The sequence below is a fragment of the Chaetodon trifascialis genome, chromosome 21, assembly GCF_039877785.1.
Source record: "Chaetodon trifascialis isolate fChaTrf1 chromosome 21, fChaTrf1.hap1, whole genome shotgun sequence".
NCBI classification, from domain to species: Eukaryota; Metazoa; Chordata; class Actinopteri; order Chaetodontiformes; family Chaetodontidae; genus Chaetodon; species Chaetodon trifascialis.
Window position 1 is genome coordinate 15,845,419 of NC_092076.1, and position 17,234 is coordinate 15,862,652.

At 42.4% G+C, this 17,234-nt stretch overlaps 1 protein-coding gene across 2 annotated transcripts in view; it reads right to left on the reverse strand.

Annotated features, from left to right (window-relative positions):
• Nucleotides 1–17,234, reverse strand: part of ca10a (carbonic anhydrase Xa) — a 212,032-nt gene that overhangs the window by 104,667 nt on the left and 90,131 nt on the right. For both annotated transcript variants that reach the window (XM_070991167.1, XM_070991168.1), the window contains one exon: nucleotides 15,300–15,442. In XM_070991167.1, coding sequence (XP_070847268.1) covers nucleotides 15,300–15,442 — 143 coding nt within the window. The remainder of the gene's footprint in view (nucleotides 1–15,299; nucleotides 15,443–17,234) is intronic.

Here is a 17,234-nt window from a genome sequence, read left to right on the forward strand (position 1 = left end):
CTGCATAGAGAGAAGCTCCCTGCACATGAAATACAGCACAGGAAGCAAAACAGAGCGAAGGAGCGCTCACTTTTGGCTAATGTCGGCATGTTGCACATTGTAGCTTTGCTTTTAGCCAGATTTTTGTCACAGGTGAAATGAATTCCCATCACGAGAATATAATGAATGCTTCTTCTCGCTGTTTACCACTCAAAAGACTAGTTATCCACTTTGTATTGCTGTGCTGAAAACGCAGAAGACAGAAACGAGGGAGGGAGAAATCTAACAGTGACAGGAGAAACTGGAAGGAAGAAAACCCTCTATTTTGTTGCAGGTGAAAACAAGGTATGATGAAGGGGAAGAACAGGAGGAGTGAAGAGCTTCCTGTCCTTCATTTGTCATTAGTGATACATGTCTACACAATGATATTCGCTTCTGTGAGGGTGTCGACAGGAGGAGATGACAGCACAACAATCCCGGAGAGTTTCTGATGAAACAGAATAAATCTCAGACTCAAGGTAACGTGTTTGAGATTTGATTTCAACATGTGTTTACTGGCTTTATGTGCCACTTCTCTGCATATTGTACACTAGCAGCTCCAAGTGCAAAATAACCTTTTTGTATGAGAAAGCCACTTAAAGCATCCACTAAATGACTGATTATTGTTTGTCTCGATCACCATCATCTCCCCATTGTATGGTAGTATAATAAATGTATATTCAAAATACACTGTATAATCAACAATTGTTCACACTAAATAAAGTAAGTAATAAGATTACTATTACTATCCAACACTCAACAGAATGAAATTGCATGAAACCAAAACAATACGACATAAAAGTCATTTAATGGACAGAAAAAAAAAGTCATTTAACGTTGATGCAGGAAGGATTTCTGTCATTGTTTGGAACCCTACTCAAAGCTAAGGATATTAAATGGTAATCCTGCACTTAAGTATTACGCTTTGTTAAAGTTTGGGGGCACGGTAAAAGAAGAACGGTCAAAATTGGTGCAGCAGAGGCTGATACCCTGACTTCTTAATCTCCAAAAACAACCATGTTTGCTTTCTAGCCATGCAACACTTCTATTTTGCCAAGCTTGACGGATTACTGAACAGTAACTGATATAAAGTGTCAGGACAGATAACCATCAAACTGAAGAGCAATATAAGTTGTGGAGTCTTTACTGAGTTAAAGACATACAGTATACAGTATGTAGTCATGTGGTGAGTTGGGATATATAGCTCCTTCATGTTCAAGAAAAGTACTGTTAGCCAGATGCACAAAGACAAGAGAGTTACAGGCATATGATGGAGAGACACAGAGGATATCATTATGCCAAGGAAATGGAGTTGTGGGACGTAGGGTTGTAGGCCAACCAAGGACAGGAGCTGGATCAGGACAGGACTATAGATATCAGACTGGTATGAGTCTACCCGGCTGTCATTAGCAGCGGGATCACGTCCATCCCGAGGCCCCTCGCTCTTTCCCCGACCCCGTCCTTCACCTCCCCAGCCTGGAGATGGAGAGCTGGCGGGCTACATTCAGACACACATAAGGGTGTGCAGGTTTCATTCCCACACATACATGCAGACACACACTGAGGAGTGAGTATTAAATTCAGCTTTGAAGGACCTTGGTGATAGGAGTGAGAGCGGTCCTCCTAGACGAGCAAGATCCTTGGCTATCGATTGTAAGTCTGCTCTACTCTAAGATGCGAAGTGTGGAATAAAAAACTCCTGCACTGAGCTATCATTTTGTGATGATGCTCAATTTAATCACCATTTGATTAAACTGCTTTAAATCCACTGACATTCTTCAACACCTACAAATGAAGCACATATGAAAGCATGTTTATTAAAATGTGAAGAGAGAAGAAGAGGACTCAACGTTAGCTTGACACAAATTTCTTTTTCAGCTTCTTTTAGCTCATTGTTTTGGTATTTTACGCTGTCCACTACCTGCACAGCACCAGTCAAAGGGCTGTGTGATGTCCAGCTTGTGGTAGAGTTCAGTCCCCAACAAAAAATGTAATGCTCTTTTCACAAGTGTGATTTTTCATATTGGATAAATCCTTTAAAGGTACGATGTGTAAGAACCGGCCACCAGTTGAAGGTTGCTCCAGACAAATAAGTGGCAGCTTATCCCCAGAGTAAATCCTCACTGCTGCTCACTATACTCTGAGCCATCACTATTTTTGGCTGTAGCTAGGGCCTGCCATTAGCTTGTTAGCTCAGTTAGCCGTGGAGCTAGTGGCCCTATTAGCTGACAGGAGCCGGCCCCCACCAAGAGCTCGAAGCTTGGGGGGGATTGCTGGTGGTTGCACTGTGTGCAACATAACCAGGCCCAGCAGCCTTCCAGTGATATAGCTCACATACATCCCAGCTGACACTACAGGGGGGTACACGATTGGACTATCACCTCTTGAGGTGCAAAGAAGTACTACAAGACTACAAGGCCACAGCTAACTGGTTGGCATGCTAACTTCTGCAACACAATACAGATATATCTTTGACATACTGTCAGAATTGTTACCTCTTCACATTCTCCTGATAATGTTCATTCAGTTTTTGAACATTTTAAACTGAAACTCAGCCATATCTTACACATTGTACCTTTAATGATGGGCTGAAGCCCTTCCTCTCAGCTACTGCACGATAGTGCGTCTCACAAATGATGGAAGTCAATTCGTAGCCGCAGAAAGTTGACTGATATAGTAACTAAGTGTGGGGGGACTTGGGATGGGTCAATTATACTAAAAATGGAAGTACATGAATTCCTTGATTGTTAAAACTGCATTAGACATGCTGTCATGTCCAAATACAGCCAACAGCAGCTGTGTGGAATTTCAAGTCTTAATTTTGGATGAAATTATGCAGGGTGTGAAAATAGGAAACAGTCTATATTTCAGCTGCCACTTTCAATTTGTCACATCCTGCATGTGGAAAAAGTAATTGTAATAATAGATAGTGAAAAAACCAAGAGCGGAATTGAATGTAGAAAAAAAAAAAAAAAAAACGATGCTGCAGTCTGCTTGTTCTTTTGGCTCAATGATGGGTGTATTTTTTAGAAAGGTACCATCCATAATGCAGCTTTAATCTAAAGTCTGGTTTCATCTACAACTGGGCTGAAATTACTATACATTCTGGTATATTCCTGGAAAGAAACTGTTTGTAACATTCCTCAACATTTCCAGACTTGCCAAGACAATATCAGATTCCCTGACTTTCCCGTTAAACGTTTCTTAATGTTCCTGAAATATTCTATGACCTGTGAGAACCTTAAAGCACTCACAGGCATCAGGCAATGAGCAGGAGACGAGGTGGTGGGAGCAGAAAGGTTACTCCTAGATGAAAGAGGCTGAATGATAATAGAGCACACGGTGGGCCCAGAGATGATTAATACCATTCTCCTCTCCCATTTGCTGTTCATTAACTCACTGTCTGCCATAATGGCCTGGACTTAAATGAAAGGGGAGGGAAGAGGAGAGGTTCAGGTTGGGCATCATTAGAATGAACGAAGATGGAGCGAGAGAATAGAAGGAAAAGAGACGGAGGGAGGGTAGGAAAGAGTGCTGATTAGTGCAGCAGTTATCTACATCTTGATCAAGCAGAGTATTGCTCTCTTGCCCTGAAAAGGCCACACAATGACAAAACACTGCACCATTTAGCATAACAGTCTATCCGCTAGAAAAAGTCCGCTGGAGCTGCAGCTGGAGTTTATTGTCTGTGTCGTCTTGCTGAATAAATATTAAAGTTGACGTGCAAAGTGAAGTCATTTTGAGAACGAAAAGAGCTTGTTAGGGCCAGAACAAAATGTCAAAAACCAGAACCGGAAAAATGGGTCTCCAAGTTTTACATATTTTGCTCCTCACCAAGCTGAGAGCGCCTCGAGGGAGCAGACGAAGTAAGTCAGGTACATTGGATAAAGAGAAAGGGAAGGTAGATAACACCGGAGTGGATGTGCATTCAGAGAGGCGTAACACGTAGCATTTCAGTTATGGTAAAACTCTGGCAGAGATAAAAGCATCAGGCATTATGAATCCCTTTCTGCTCGTGCATAAGGTTTGAAAAAGATGGACACACGCACTTGGATTTGGAGAGCTACTGCAATGTATTTCAATCTATGTCAGCCCTAACCTTATAAAATGGAAAACTATTGAACTGATAGAGAGGCTGGGAAGAAAAAAAAGCATCCACCAAGACGGCGCAGGAGCCGAGACTGATAGAGAAATGCAGGAAGCCTGTCGAGATTTAATAATTATTCTGAAAATTTTGAAATAGAGAGTGACAAAGAGGAATAGAGTGTGAAAAAAAAGGTAGACGTGGAGGTATTCAGGAGAGTCTGAGTGAATCATATAAGCAAAAGCAAACAACCTTCATTTCTCTTTACCAAGTCTATATATTCATCCACAGTACAAGTCTGTTAGGCTTAAGCTTTGACTTCCTGAAAAAATGCTTACTTAAATATTCCTTGAAATCTATGAAGTGACCTGAACACAACACTTACAGTATTTACAATAGTGGTGATGCCTGTAAGAGCTGTCTGTGACCTCAGAACTGAACCCACGTCGATATTTTACATTGTAAATGGAATGTCATTATTTTTAGCAATACAGCGGTGTTCATATTTAATACCCTTCCGGCACTGTGTCAGTCCCTTAAGTGCATCCCTACAACTCTGATAGCGTTGCCAAATGCATCATTATGTCATCAGTATTGCTAAATGCAACTCTGTAGGACAGGATGAGTTTGGAAGGATTGTGAGCATGAAGAAGGTGACCTTGCTTGAGATCTTTTGTGACTGTGAAACACTCAGAAATGGCTGTTTTCATATGGTTGCGCGGGCCCCGTGAAGGCCGTTTTGACCTTTGTTCAATAATAAATACGACAAATGTTCACAGGGAACACGCGCTGGAGCAACAACAGGGGCAAGAAGAAGGCACGCAATATTTTATAGCCATTACGGCAGCTGAATGTGTGGACTCTCAGACAGATACAGTACACTCTGTATGCCACCCTGTGTGCCTTCTTAGGTAAGACAGTGCATTCCTCTAGAGATCTGCACTCTTGAGACCGAATCCCAGTACTCAAGATGAGCAGGTCCTGATTACATACACTCTTACCAGGTCCATGCAGGGCCCCATTTTATTATCACAAGTCTTGGGTTTGTGCATTAATGAGTCTGATGTACAAGTGGATCAAGCAAACTGTTTCCGATTACTCAATATTAAATTGCCGCAGGGCCCGAAACTTTGGAACTGTGAAGACCCCGACATGTCACAGTGTGCTACTTGAGCAGTGGTAACAGCTGTTGTCCCGAGCCCTGCTCCCAATCCAATTCTGTGGATTGTGAGTCCAGATCTAAGGTGGACAGCATGTCCTTGCATGAACAAAGTGTGGAAGTTCAACTGTAGTTTTCAACCAACAGCAGCACTTTAGAAACGACTGCCTGCTCGCTCAATATGATTCATTAAGACTGTTATTTGTTCATTTGTTTGTACCACTCTGCTGCTCACTTACTTGCAGAATTGTGGCCTGGGAAGGTTCCAGTGCTTCCAGGTTCCAGTCAGCTGGGTATATTTTTGGCAAATGTCAGATGAAGGAGTACAAAGAGGGTCAGAAATAGCTACAGGATGGATTTATTTAGCTGATCAATTTTAAAATTGGCCCTGGTACTGATGCAGCAGAATGGCTTGAAGCATCGCGGCCATATACTTTATCTGATAACATCTACAACGGGATCTATGAGGAGCTGCAGAAGAATTATTCTGATTTTGTAATAACACCAACCACACATACGGCACAGTCATTTCTGGTTCCTCATACACATGTTCCACTGCAGAGCTGGTGTTGGTGAAATGGCATACTGGTTTGGGCAAACAGCAATTTAATTAATTCAGTGTGTCAAATATGTGGATTTGTGCAGAAGATTAGCATGTTGCTTGTTTGCAGCTGTGGGAAGAAGAAAAGGCAGGTTACCCAGAAAGAAGTGCTGCCAGAAGGTCGTAGAGCTTTTCTTTCAGCATTTCACCTTCCCTACAAGACAGTCTCACTCCCCTTTTGCATTACTAAGTGCTGGCTTATATGTGTTTTGTAATGCTCACTATCTTAAAAATACAGAGAGCAGGATTCAAACAAAATCAGGTGCAATTGTGAAAAATGACTCGCAATTATGTATCCCATATCGAAACAGCAAGCCCATACAAATAGGACTATTATTGCTCCACCATCAGGGTGTGAGAAGGCTCTACAGACCTGAGTGAAATGACTGATGAGAATATGAGATTATGGGGGAACAAGGGAGAGGCCGAAAAAAAAAGTGTGAGCGTGTGAGAGTGGAAGAGAGGAGTGACGGAGCAGGTGGACTCTCATCCATCTTGTCCCCGCTGACAGATATATGAGTGGGGGCCTCGGGCTGGCCGTCAGCTGCTGTGATGGATGAGAGATAAGTAGTGAAAAACATGTAGATTCAGATGACAGCCATGCAAGCTGCAGGCAAAGTATGAGTGGACACAGCTTAGAAAAGCCCTGATGCTGAATGACTCAGTTACATGTAGGTCAAATTCAGTAAAACATACAATTAAGAAACATTTAGAGGTAAAATGATTCACTTGCTTGTTGCACGATGAGACACAAAAATCGTCTTTGTGCTTTCGTGATACCCCTCACGCCAAAACAATCAAAGCAGCTTCTGAAGTTCCTGCAGGCACCGTTTTTTCATCTCTTGAGCTTACAAGCTGAAAGGCAAGCTATAGATAAACTAAAACATATGCAGATGGGACATTTGGTTTAAAGGGGCAATCCAGGGATTTAGTCCTGTGCTTTCATAAAGATGGGAGACTTCAGAGAAAGATTTTGCAACAGAGGCTAAGATATATTGACTTCTAAGCCCTTTTATGGGTCAAGCTCCAAAGACACTGGATCAAACATTTCCCGTAATGCAAGCATTAGCATATTTTCATTAGATCCTCCATGCCTGGTAAATGCCAGCATCTTTTAAAGTACACAGTCTGAGCTTGTAAAGCTGATCAGCTTCAATTCATGAATTCCTGCTCTAAATTTGTAGTCTGAGCGCGCAAGCTGAGATAGCCCTAATCACATCACCTTTACATCATCAGGATTTACGTTCTCAGACATAAAGATGTGCAAATTTTGAGGAGCCCGATTACATACGTGAAGAATGTTGCATAAAGCCTTTTGAAGCTACAGAGGAAGATATGCAAATCTGATCAGTTGAATTTGATGAATTAAACTAAAATTCACCTCATGAAAAAATCTGGAGATGTGGTGTCAGAAAGAGGTGAGTATACCTACAGTATGGTGCCTGCTTTTCATGTCTGCTTGAGTCTAGCGGCTCAAAATTAGGTGCTACTAGCATAACACACCCAAATTTCCCAACCAAGTTGCTGACTATTGAGATGCGTTGTGAGCTACTTGAGTGTGTTGTTTGACACGGAAGAAGAATGTGTGGAATAAAAAGGTGATACCTCTGGTACTGCTGCATCAATTTATTTTTTAAGGCTGTCCACTGTGAGCTCGATGTGAGCGCAATACTAAATAGGTGTAGACTGGAAAGCTCCTCCAGGGCCACATGAGCCATTGCATGACCATTTTCACCGGTTGAGTAGTACTAACAATTACAATTAAAAAAAAAATAAATCAAACTCTCTAAAGGGCGATATGATGGATCAGCGCTTAGCACTTTAATGTTGCAGCAGGTTGAAGGTTTAGATTTTCCCCTGGGTCTTTCTCCAGGTGTTTTGGTTTCCTCCCTCTACACTCCCACACTCCCAGCATGCAAGTCAGATGAGCTAGAAATGCTAAATTAACCTAATGTGTGAGAGTGATGTTTTTTTTTGTTTTTTTGTTTTTTTAGCATGTATTAGGCCTGTAATAGAAAAGTGATCTATTCCAGGTGTAGACTACCCTCCCTCACACCCAATGCTCTGCCGGCTCCAGTTCATTGCCACGCTGAACAGTACAAGCAAGTATTTCCATCCATCCATTATCTACTGTATACCGCCTATCCCTTTCGGGGTTGCGGGGGGCTGGAGCCTATCCGAGCTACAATGGGCAAGAGGCAGGGTACACCCTGAACTGATTGCAGGGCCACATGCAAGGACAAACAAACATTCACACTCACATTCACATTCACACCTACGGACAATTTAGTCATCAGTTAACCTAACGAGCATGTTTTTGGTCTGTGGGGGGAAGCTGGAGTACCCGGAGAGAACCCACGCATGCATGGGAAGAACATGCAAACTTCACACAGAAAGGCCCCGCCTGACCCGGGGATCGAACCGGAAACCTTCTTGCTGTGAGGCACGCGCACTACCTGCTGTGCCACCGTGCAGCCCACAAGCAAGTATTTTTAGAATTAAATCTAAATAATTTTCAGGTAGCCTACAACTTGGTGAAGCATCGCAGTTCAATCAGAATTGCTGTGTCCACACAGTAATGAAAAGTCACTGCGATGGTACACAATGCTCCGCATGCAGTGAAAGATTGTACTTGTCAGTATAATACGTGGCATTATTAGCAGTAGCAGTAGTAGGTTGAAATGTTTTCAATCTGCAGCCACAGTGGCGCATGTTTCTATCACACCCCTCTCCTGCTCTGTCTGTTCTTTCTGCGCATTAGTGCTGTAAACCTGCAGAGCTGAGTAGATGGACTGAAATCTACAGTGTGGGAATAAATGCCTGTTTCTTCTTTCGTCTCATCTGCCAGTCTGTCAGGAAGCTGTCTGCTCTTTCCCAGCCGCCAGCAGCCCCCCCCCAAAATAATGTTCACGGTGCACCCATTGTGCACATCTGTGTGTGTCGGTGAGGGACTGTTGGTGTGACAGGCCTGCCAGTAACTGCACTCTAATTACTGACTTGCATGTTTAAGTTCTGGGAAGTATAGTAACCTTGTTAGGTCAAATAATCCGTCTTCATCAGCAACAAAGACTCACAGAGAGTCCAAGTGGCGCTGGGTGACTTCATCAATTATACCAGCCTGATCTGGTTACATTTGCCCATGTATCTCACACAGGTGGCATTTGGAGGAGTTATCATGGAGCTGGTGACCCAGTTAGGAGGGCCTCTGTGACATGGACTGAAGGATGTGTCCCTGCTAGATAATAATGGTTCAATCAATACTATGAGATGGTGTAAACATCATGGCAAACTTGTTAGTAGACGTTTATTTACATATCCAGCAGTTATGGAGCAATGCTAGTCCGGTTTATGGAAAGTTCAATATTCCCTCTCTTCTAGCTCTGTTTTGGTCTGTAACCAATTCAGAGAAAAATCCCTTTAACTGCTAAATAATCCTCTAGCTAGTAGTTAACTTTGTCTGTCTGCTGTTTGCTGCTGAGCAACACGATGACAGCAGTGAGTGTGTGTAGTGAATTCAAGATTTACAGGATTTAAGAATTTTGCATTCACAGTCTTGACTCATATTCAGCATCAGGACAGCAATCTCTTGAAGCCATCTGGGCCACCACAGCCTGATCCTGCCTCTTCTGTCCTCCTGGCCCCATCTCCCTTCTCTTCCCCCTCCTCTCCTCTTTCTTATGTCCCTCTGTTGAGCAGTTTGTAATTGAGATTCAGGCTCACAGATGGATGTGCCATGGATGCTGGCTCCGACATCGCTGTTACACGTCCAGCTATTTGTGGAGCCGGAGACATGAGAAGAATCCCTCAGCTACAAGCCTCCTGCATCGTTGAGGCAATTAGAGCAATCTCCCGCTTTGAGAAGTGAGAACCGGCCTCAGTCAAATGATGGTAATTGCAGTTTTCATGCACCGGGCCCGCTCCCTTTTGTAATGCTGCGACAACCTCGCAGATTCAGCCAACCCAAACTTGTGTCTAATTAATTTGAATCCTCAATTTGCATAATTGAATATTTAAGTTATTGTAATGCGTTCTCCACCTTTCGCAACTGACATCAGCTTGTGTTCGCAGACTCATACTTGTCAGGCCATTGACTCTGATGTGTACAGCAGCAAACATTCGCACATGACAGGAGTCTAAATGTGACCCTGTCCCGCTCGCAGCCCAAAGGCACTCAAGATCCAAGAGCCAAGTTTGCACAAGTAAAATTTGCAAGAAGTTTCATGATAAATGTGGTTTATACAAAGCTGATAAATGAGGATATTTCATGCAGAATAATGATAGCATTGACAGACAATGTGAACAGTAATGGTTTCGCCAGTTAAAGCTACGAGTTGGCAGAAGTTACCCAGACTTACACTAGTTAAGACATTACTGTTTGGATCTATTACTAAAATTTCAGCTACATTATTTCAGGTGTGGTGGCAAGCCAGCACATGAGACTGAGCAATGCCATCAGTGAGGAGTGTGTGCACACGGGTAGTTAGGTGGGTAGAGAATTTACGAGGAAATCAACCCAAGTTGCTTATCTGCCACAAAATGCATGAACTGCAAAAATAATGTGTAGAAAATGTTCAATATCCTTGAAGGAAACCTCTTTGTAAGCTCAGAGTGTAGACTTAGCAGTTATTATCTTGCAATCTAGTCAGCGCCAAGGATTTTAGAAAGGTGGTACACGGTTTTGTACTGAAACTGCCGGTTAAAGATCAGTTCTGGCTATCTGTGTGTTTATGTTGCATGTTGCCAGAGAGGTCAGGTGCTATGTTCAACAGGTGATCAGTTGTGAGTCTGTGACAGTTGATAAAGCTGCAGGCTGATGGCTGTGGATGTGGAAAATGCATCATGTTATTACACTTAATTCTTTTCAGAGAAAAAATGAAATCACCAGCAGGTGTGCAGAGTCTCTTTTCATCATCCTATGTGGGCTTCCAATAACACTTGCCAAAATGCCAAAAATGCTAAATCCTGCACTGATGTAGTTTCTTATGGGTGAGGCGTTGACTGTTTACACTGTAGTTGTCTAATATGAGCTTTTGCACTTTGGAACATAACATATCCAGCATATATCTAGTGTCTTAATATGAAGGCAAAGGTTGGCCTTTATTGTGAAACAACCACAGGAAGTCTCGACAACGCTAACAAATTCTTGACCTCCGGTGGTTTAACTTGTTGAAGTGATGTTGAAGTATACTCCAGTAAGTCAGTACACTGTGACATCACGGTTACAAGTTCAACAGAGCATATTTCTGACCACACCCATCAGTTAAAAAGCAAGAAAAGTGACCAATTTAGTTGTGCACAATAGGAAGAAAAGGACGTAATGAGGACGAGCAGCACCTCCTGTCCATGTCCTGCACCTGTCCTGTGGAGAGCACCATCTGCAGTGCAGACAGCTCAGCACTGTGTGTGAGGTATTTCGCAGTGTTTCCTGACTTTTCTGATTAATTAACACCTTGAAACAAAGGTGCACTCAGTGTCCACTCTATTGGGAACGCCAGTGCAATAATGCAATTCAATACAGTAACTCTGCTATTAAAAGTACCTTTATGGAGCTTATAAGGTATGCAGTTTTTGGTGACACTGTTGGAAATGTGTAATGTGAGTTATTATTGAGGTGGTGTTGCAATGTACTGAATTATATGTTTTGTCCTTCCCATGTGCATACATGAGGAAGGCGGAATAACAGAAACATCTCAATATAATGCAGTCCAGAAAACCACCATCACTAACTATGACCTCAATGCTAAAACATCTAATCTAACTTTCATCTCTGTGACAGCATCAGTAAAATGAACATTCTAGGCATCATAAAAGCAAACACTATGGGACGAGCTGTACATATTTGTATCAACAGATAGTGACCAATTAAACCTTAAAGTGATTATTCCTTCTAAGATTGTTTCTTTGAAGGAATATTCATGCTGCTGTAACCCGTCAGATTTCTCTCACAAGCCCAAAGTTTAAAGTATTTGTTGGGAATAACAGTAATCTCACAAGCTAAACTGTGCTTAAATGAATCTGTTGTATCTGGCATATTTAGCAAAACCTTACGACTGGTGAAAACTCCAGTGCACACAGGTTACAGTGCACATAAACTTCAGTGAATTACAGCCCAAAACTATCAACAATCGGTCTAGGAACACCTGTATGGATCCCGTCAGCTACATGCAAACATCTGCAGCAAGCTGACCTGGAAAAGGCCCAACGCTAGCATCAGAACCTACACTGGCCTGCAGACAGCTTCACACACAGGTACACACACCTGCTTTCAAACACAGGACATTAAAGTCATGTGCAGAAAGAGCTTTAGCGACTGGTTGGCTGGCACTCTGGCTGATATCTGATTGGTTGGCTGGCCAGCTGGGCAAACCTGAGAATGTGGTTATTCTCTACAGAGTGAAAGTACAGCTGCCATCCAAGAGCCTGCTGTTTGTTGTTCTACCTAACACTCCCTGTAATTAGGCAGATTCAGGGCTGTCAGCAGCATACACACACGCTACATCACACACACAAACACACACGCCAACCTGCATGCTTGTCAGATTTCCTCATCTGGTTGATCAGGATTACAGGAAGACACTTTTCACGAACAGTAGAAGAAGAAATGAGACAGGAGCTGAGGTAAGAACCCCCCCCCCCCCAGTGTTCAGAAGGGTCACAGATCATCGCAAAAGCTTTTGGAGCTTATTTAGCAACCAAAAGATGATTCGAAGCTTTATAAGCACAACTTTTTGCTGAACTCAGAATTCCATTTAACAAGATGTCATTACTAAATATCCCTTTTTATGGAATACACCAAATGGCACTTCACAATGCTTCTCTGCACACACCTGACTTCAAAGCGCTAGAACAAAAGCTGGAGGAAGCCCTGTGTCCCCGAATGTGAGGAGCACCACCGATTTCACAGCGCTAATAGATTCCCTCTGCATCTTGTTTGAAAAATAAAGCAGGAGGAAAAAACAAAAGACATCTAATCCTGTTTCATAAGCACTATTCATAAATGTGTAGGAAACACTTCACGGGCAGAGTGAGGACTCGGAAATCGTTTTTTTTTTTTCACCTCCCCGGCTCCAAAGTGATTAAATTCATTAAAATCTCTTCAAGTAATTGCAGCTCATCTATGGCAGGGTAAATATTGAATTAATAGCGCCTTTTTGATAACTATGATTCCCTCAATCCATCGCACATACTGTAGCTTTGCATGTCTGCTCGTCATTAATTAAAATTTCTCTTTGGAGGTCAATTAAATTTCCCTTAACTATTCATTAGCCACAATGCTGGGCTGCACAAAATCTATTAAAAGAGGAGTTCATTTTCCCCGTGCAGTTTTCATGTGTGTGTGCATGTGTGTGTGCTGTAAGAGGAGGGGGTTGGGGAGGGTTAATCTTTCCCTTTGCTTTCCTCCTGGGCAGAAAGTGGGCTTAAGCTCTCCCTGTGTTGAGGTGGCGAGCTGAGCCGTGGCGAGCCGAAGCAGAAGCTCTTTACCGGTCTCTGTAGCGTGTTTGGCCAAGGCTGACTGGCTGCCAAACAGCCAGAGACAGAGCGGGGATGAATCAGCACTGACAAGGTGAAGCCAGCTTCGTGTTCGCCGGCTGACAGCTCAGGTGCTCAGAGAGATGGAGACACAACAGATTACATTTAGGCCACTGCAGAGAAAGAGGAGGGAAGAGAGGGGGAGATAAGAGAGAGAGAAAGAGTCCAAAATGGCTTTTGGACTGTGAAACTTTTCTCTGAGATAAATGAGAAAGTTGGACTGGTTTGTGGGGGTGATAAGGTGTGTTGTGAGTGCTTGGTGGTCCTTAAAGCTCACCAAAAAGGTGATGCTGAAGAAAAAAGCTAAGTAAATGAAGAAAAACAATAGAATCCAAGGCATATGGAGAAATTATGGATGTGTTCCTGGTCTTTTTTTTATTGAACTCAACTTACAGTATTTTCAAAATAACTGATTGGCTCCCCCTTCTTCCAAGGTCTTCATCTATACACGCTCACATGCCCCCAAAAATGTGTGGTAAAATGTGTCACACCCACTGTAAAAGAACCTTTGTGGGGCCACAGAGATGCCCATCCATACAAACCATATCGGTCCACAGCAAAAATCTTCAGTTTGGTATTTTTTAAAATGAAATGCAAAAATCCATTTTCATGAAAACTGTGACTCATATCACAGTGGCAATATCTGACAAAATAATCACAACGTGATATATTTTCTTTTTTTGCATACCACATAATACTGTAAATACGTAGATGTGTGACTACACGTGTAGGCTATAATGTGTGTTTTGTTCCGTGCACATCTGTATAGAAATCAGTGTATGGAGATACATAGATCTGCATTTTGTTTTTCTTTCTAGAGTGCTGAAATTGACCATTATGCCTTCATCTTTGGGATGCAGCCCGACTTAACACAGTCTTCTCTCTCAGCTCCCCTCTGATTCATCCTAATAGCAATAAAATTGTGCCGTTATGAGTGATGCCCTTACTCCGGCCACACTGCAGGGTAGCTGCACTCAAAGTGGAGTCCTTGATCGAACAGCAGGGGAGCCCTTGCAAAAAGAGGAATTGTTAAATTTAATTTTGCATTTCAAGTAGAAATTATACCAGTGAGAAAATGTCTGAGTGCCTGTTCTAATCATGGGTTGCCCTACCAAATCTATGTGTAGACAGATCTGCAATTCTATTCTAAATGACAAAAAATCCATCAGAAAAGGCCCAAGGACCAGATGACATCAGAAATGGGTCCAAGAACACAATGTGGGTCTATTTTAGGATCTGTTAGATGAAGACATCTACTGTAACAGTGTACCATAGGTGGTAAACTGCAATGCGTCCTATATGCTCTATCATTGCCCAAGGCTAACCCTGTACTCAGTGCTGGCATGTAAACATAAACTAATCATAACATTAATCTCACCATGCAACTGTGCACTTTTCAAAGCAGCCCATCTGTGAAGGCTTCCCAATTAGCTGCTGTCATATGGCAAAGGATGGAACAGATTTCTGACACACACTGTCCTTGGTACACCACTGTACAGGAGAAAATAATAAACAATACGGTTGAGTAATCCGCTGTTAGGCGTCAGGATTTCATCTGTAAAGCCCTTAAAATAATGCTAAGGCTTTTCTTGAACCAGAACACAACCATTGTGCATCTCTGAATAGGTGAATTGTTCTGTATTTTATCTCCAGGAGAGTGTTCCTTAGACAAATAGCTTGCATTGTCTGCCAACACAAATGGCAGTGAGGAGCATCGATCAGTGATACACACCTTATCAAACTACAATAGCACTGAAACAACAACCAACAGTAGTAGTGACTCACACTAGAGCAGAGTGCTGCAACGTCTTGGAGATGCAGCTAGCAGCAAAAGCAGAGTCAGCAAAGCCCCAGCATCCATCAAGCCAACAGCGGCGAATAGCATGCTTGCATTTGTGTGTCGTTACCTTGCGTCCGCCTGTGTTCAGCTTTATGGGCGTGAGGAAAGGGTCAAAGATCATGTGGCTGGTCTCGATGTTGACTGGTGACTGCCTCTTCCCCACCGAGCACAGGTTCCAGGCCGAGTTTACCAACCCCCAGAACGACGGCACTGCAACACAAAAGATAGAGCGGGTGTTCAAAAGGGCGAGCGTCTGCACCGACGAGATAGGAGCGCGTTCCACCACGAGGTCACACAGTTTGTGCCCGAGCATTTTTTGAATTCAGACCTGTCAGACTCACAGTGGGAGAAATGTAATTAACAGGGTTCAATTGATGTAGGCTTTTGATACATTGGAGCAAAACTTTGGGACTGAACCTGCAGATAGCTCCGAAATTATATTTCTTTTAACGCTGGGATGTTTTTACCATTCTAAAATTTACAGGAATTTCTCACAGGTTTTGGTTTCTCATTCTTCATATGCTTGTGTACAGAGTAACATGAACATAAATCAAAACATGCAGACACGTGCACTGTATATGCAACACACATACAGTGTATGTGTGTTGCCCTCCCCAACTCCCATCCCCATTTCCCCATTCTTTACTTTCCATGAATTCATTCAGCCTTCACTCAACCTGTTCCATTAAGAGCAGTTCACTCTGATTTGTGTGGGCACCCTTTGTATACAAGACAATTACAGCAAAGGCAAAAAATCATACATCAAGGCATATTTTCAAATGGAAAACACATATGACCTGATTACCAATACAGCCTCCCAGATTAATGTTGTTGTGAAGGCCAGAACCCAACAAGACTCAGATAAAAAATCCAAAGTTCACTTTACTCAAGGTCATAAACAAAATGGAAAGTCGACCGGGCAAACAAGTGAACAGCTAGGAGGACAATGGAGAACAGGTGACGAGTAAAGCTGATGGGAAAAACTGAACCATGGCAGGAAGTAAAATATATTGGAACGCAGGAAATGAAGTTGAGTTCATAGCAGTCGTCACAGTAGTAAGTCAGAATTATTTCCCAGTAAAATGTACTTGAAAGTAAAAGTGAAAGTAGTGATTATGAGGAATTATACCTTTCAGATTTATATTACTGGAGTATTATGATTGATGTATGGATGTGACAGTTTTTACTCTTGTAGTTTGTTGAGGTGGAGCTAATTTCAACTGCTTTGTAAACATACACAGTTACGTATAACATAACTGTACATAAGGACAGAACTTAAGTTAATGTACTTAATTACTTTACATCATTGACTTGTATGTTTTTCATAAATGTTGATGTAAATCAGCTCAAGCTGACATATTCCAATGGGTTTAAGTTAAAGGTGTATTCCACTAATTTAGTATTGTGCTTCAATGACTTTGGGACACTCACAAGAGACAGATCTGAGGAAGAATGATGTCAGAATGACCAAAACCTTGTTATTCTTTAGAAGGATCACACTACAAGTTCTTTCACTGTGAACATTATAAGGTCCCATCCCCCCGTATCACCCACTATTTGCATAGACCAGCATGGATTTCTAGTCTCATACTACAGCAGGCCAAGGTGAGAATCATGAAGCTTGGCGGCTTGGTGTCTAATCTGCAGTGACTCTTAGCAATTTGGTCAAACTCTCAGTCTGAATAGAGGAGATATTACAGAAGGGAGAAGAGTGGAATCAGCTTATAATCAGTTAACACATGTACTATAAGACTGAGAGGACAGGCTGGCACAGTGAGAGAATGTCAGCACTGTGGGCGTGATAGGCATCTAGCTAGTCATTTTATTATGTAAGACTTGGCCACCGGGACCAAGATTTCAATTCCTTCAACAGGGTTGGAAGCAGTGGCTTATCAAGCGTCAACTCTGGAAAGAGGCCATTTTTTTGCACCATATCTGCTGGAGCCTAAAGCAGCATTTTCCATTTAGGGACACAGTATTACACAGAGATGAGTCATTGGAA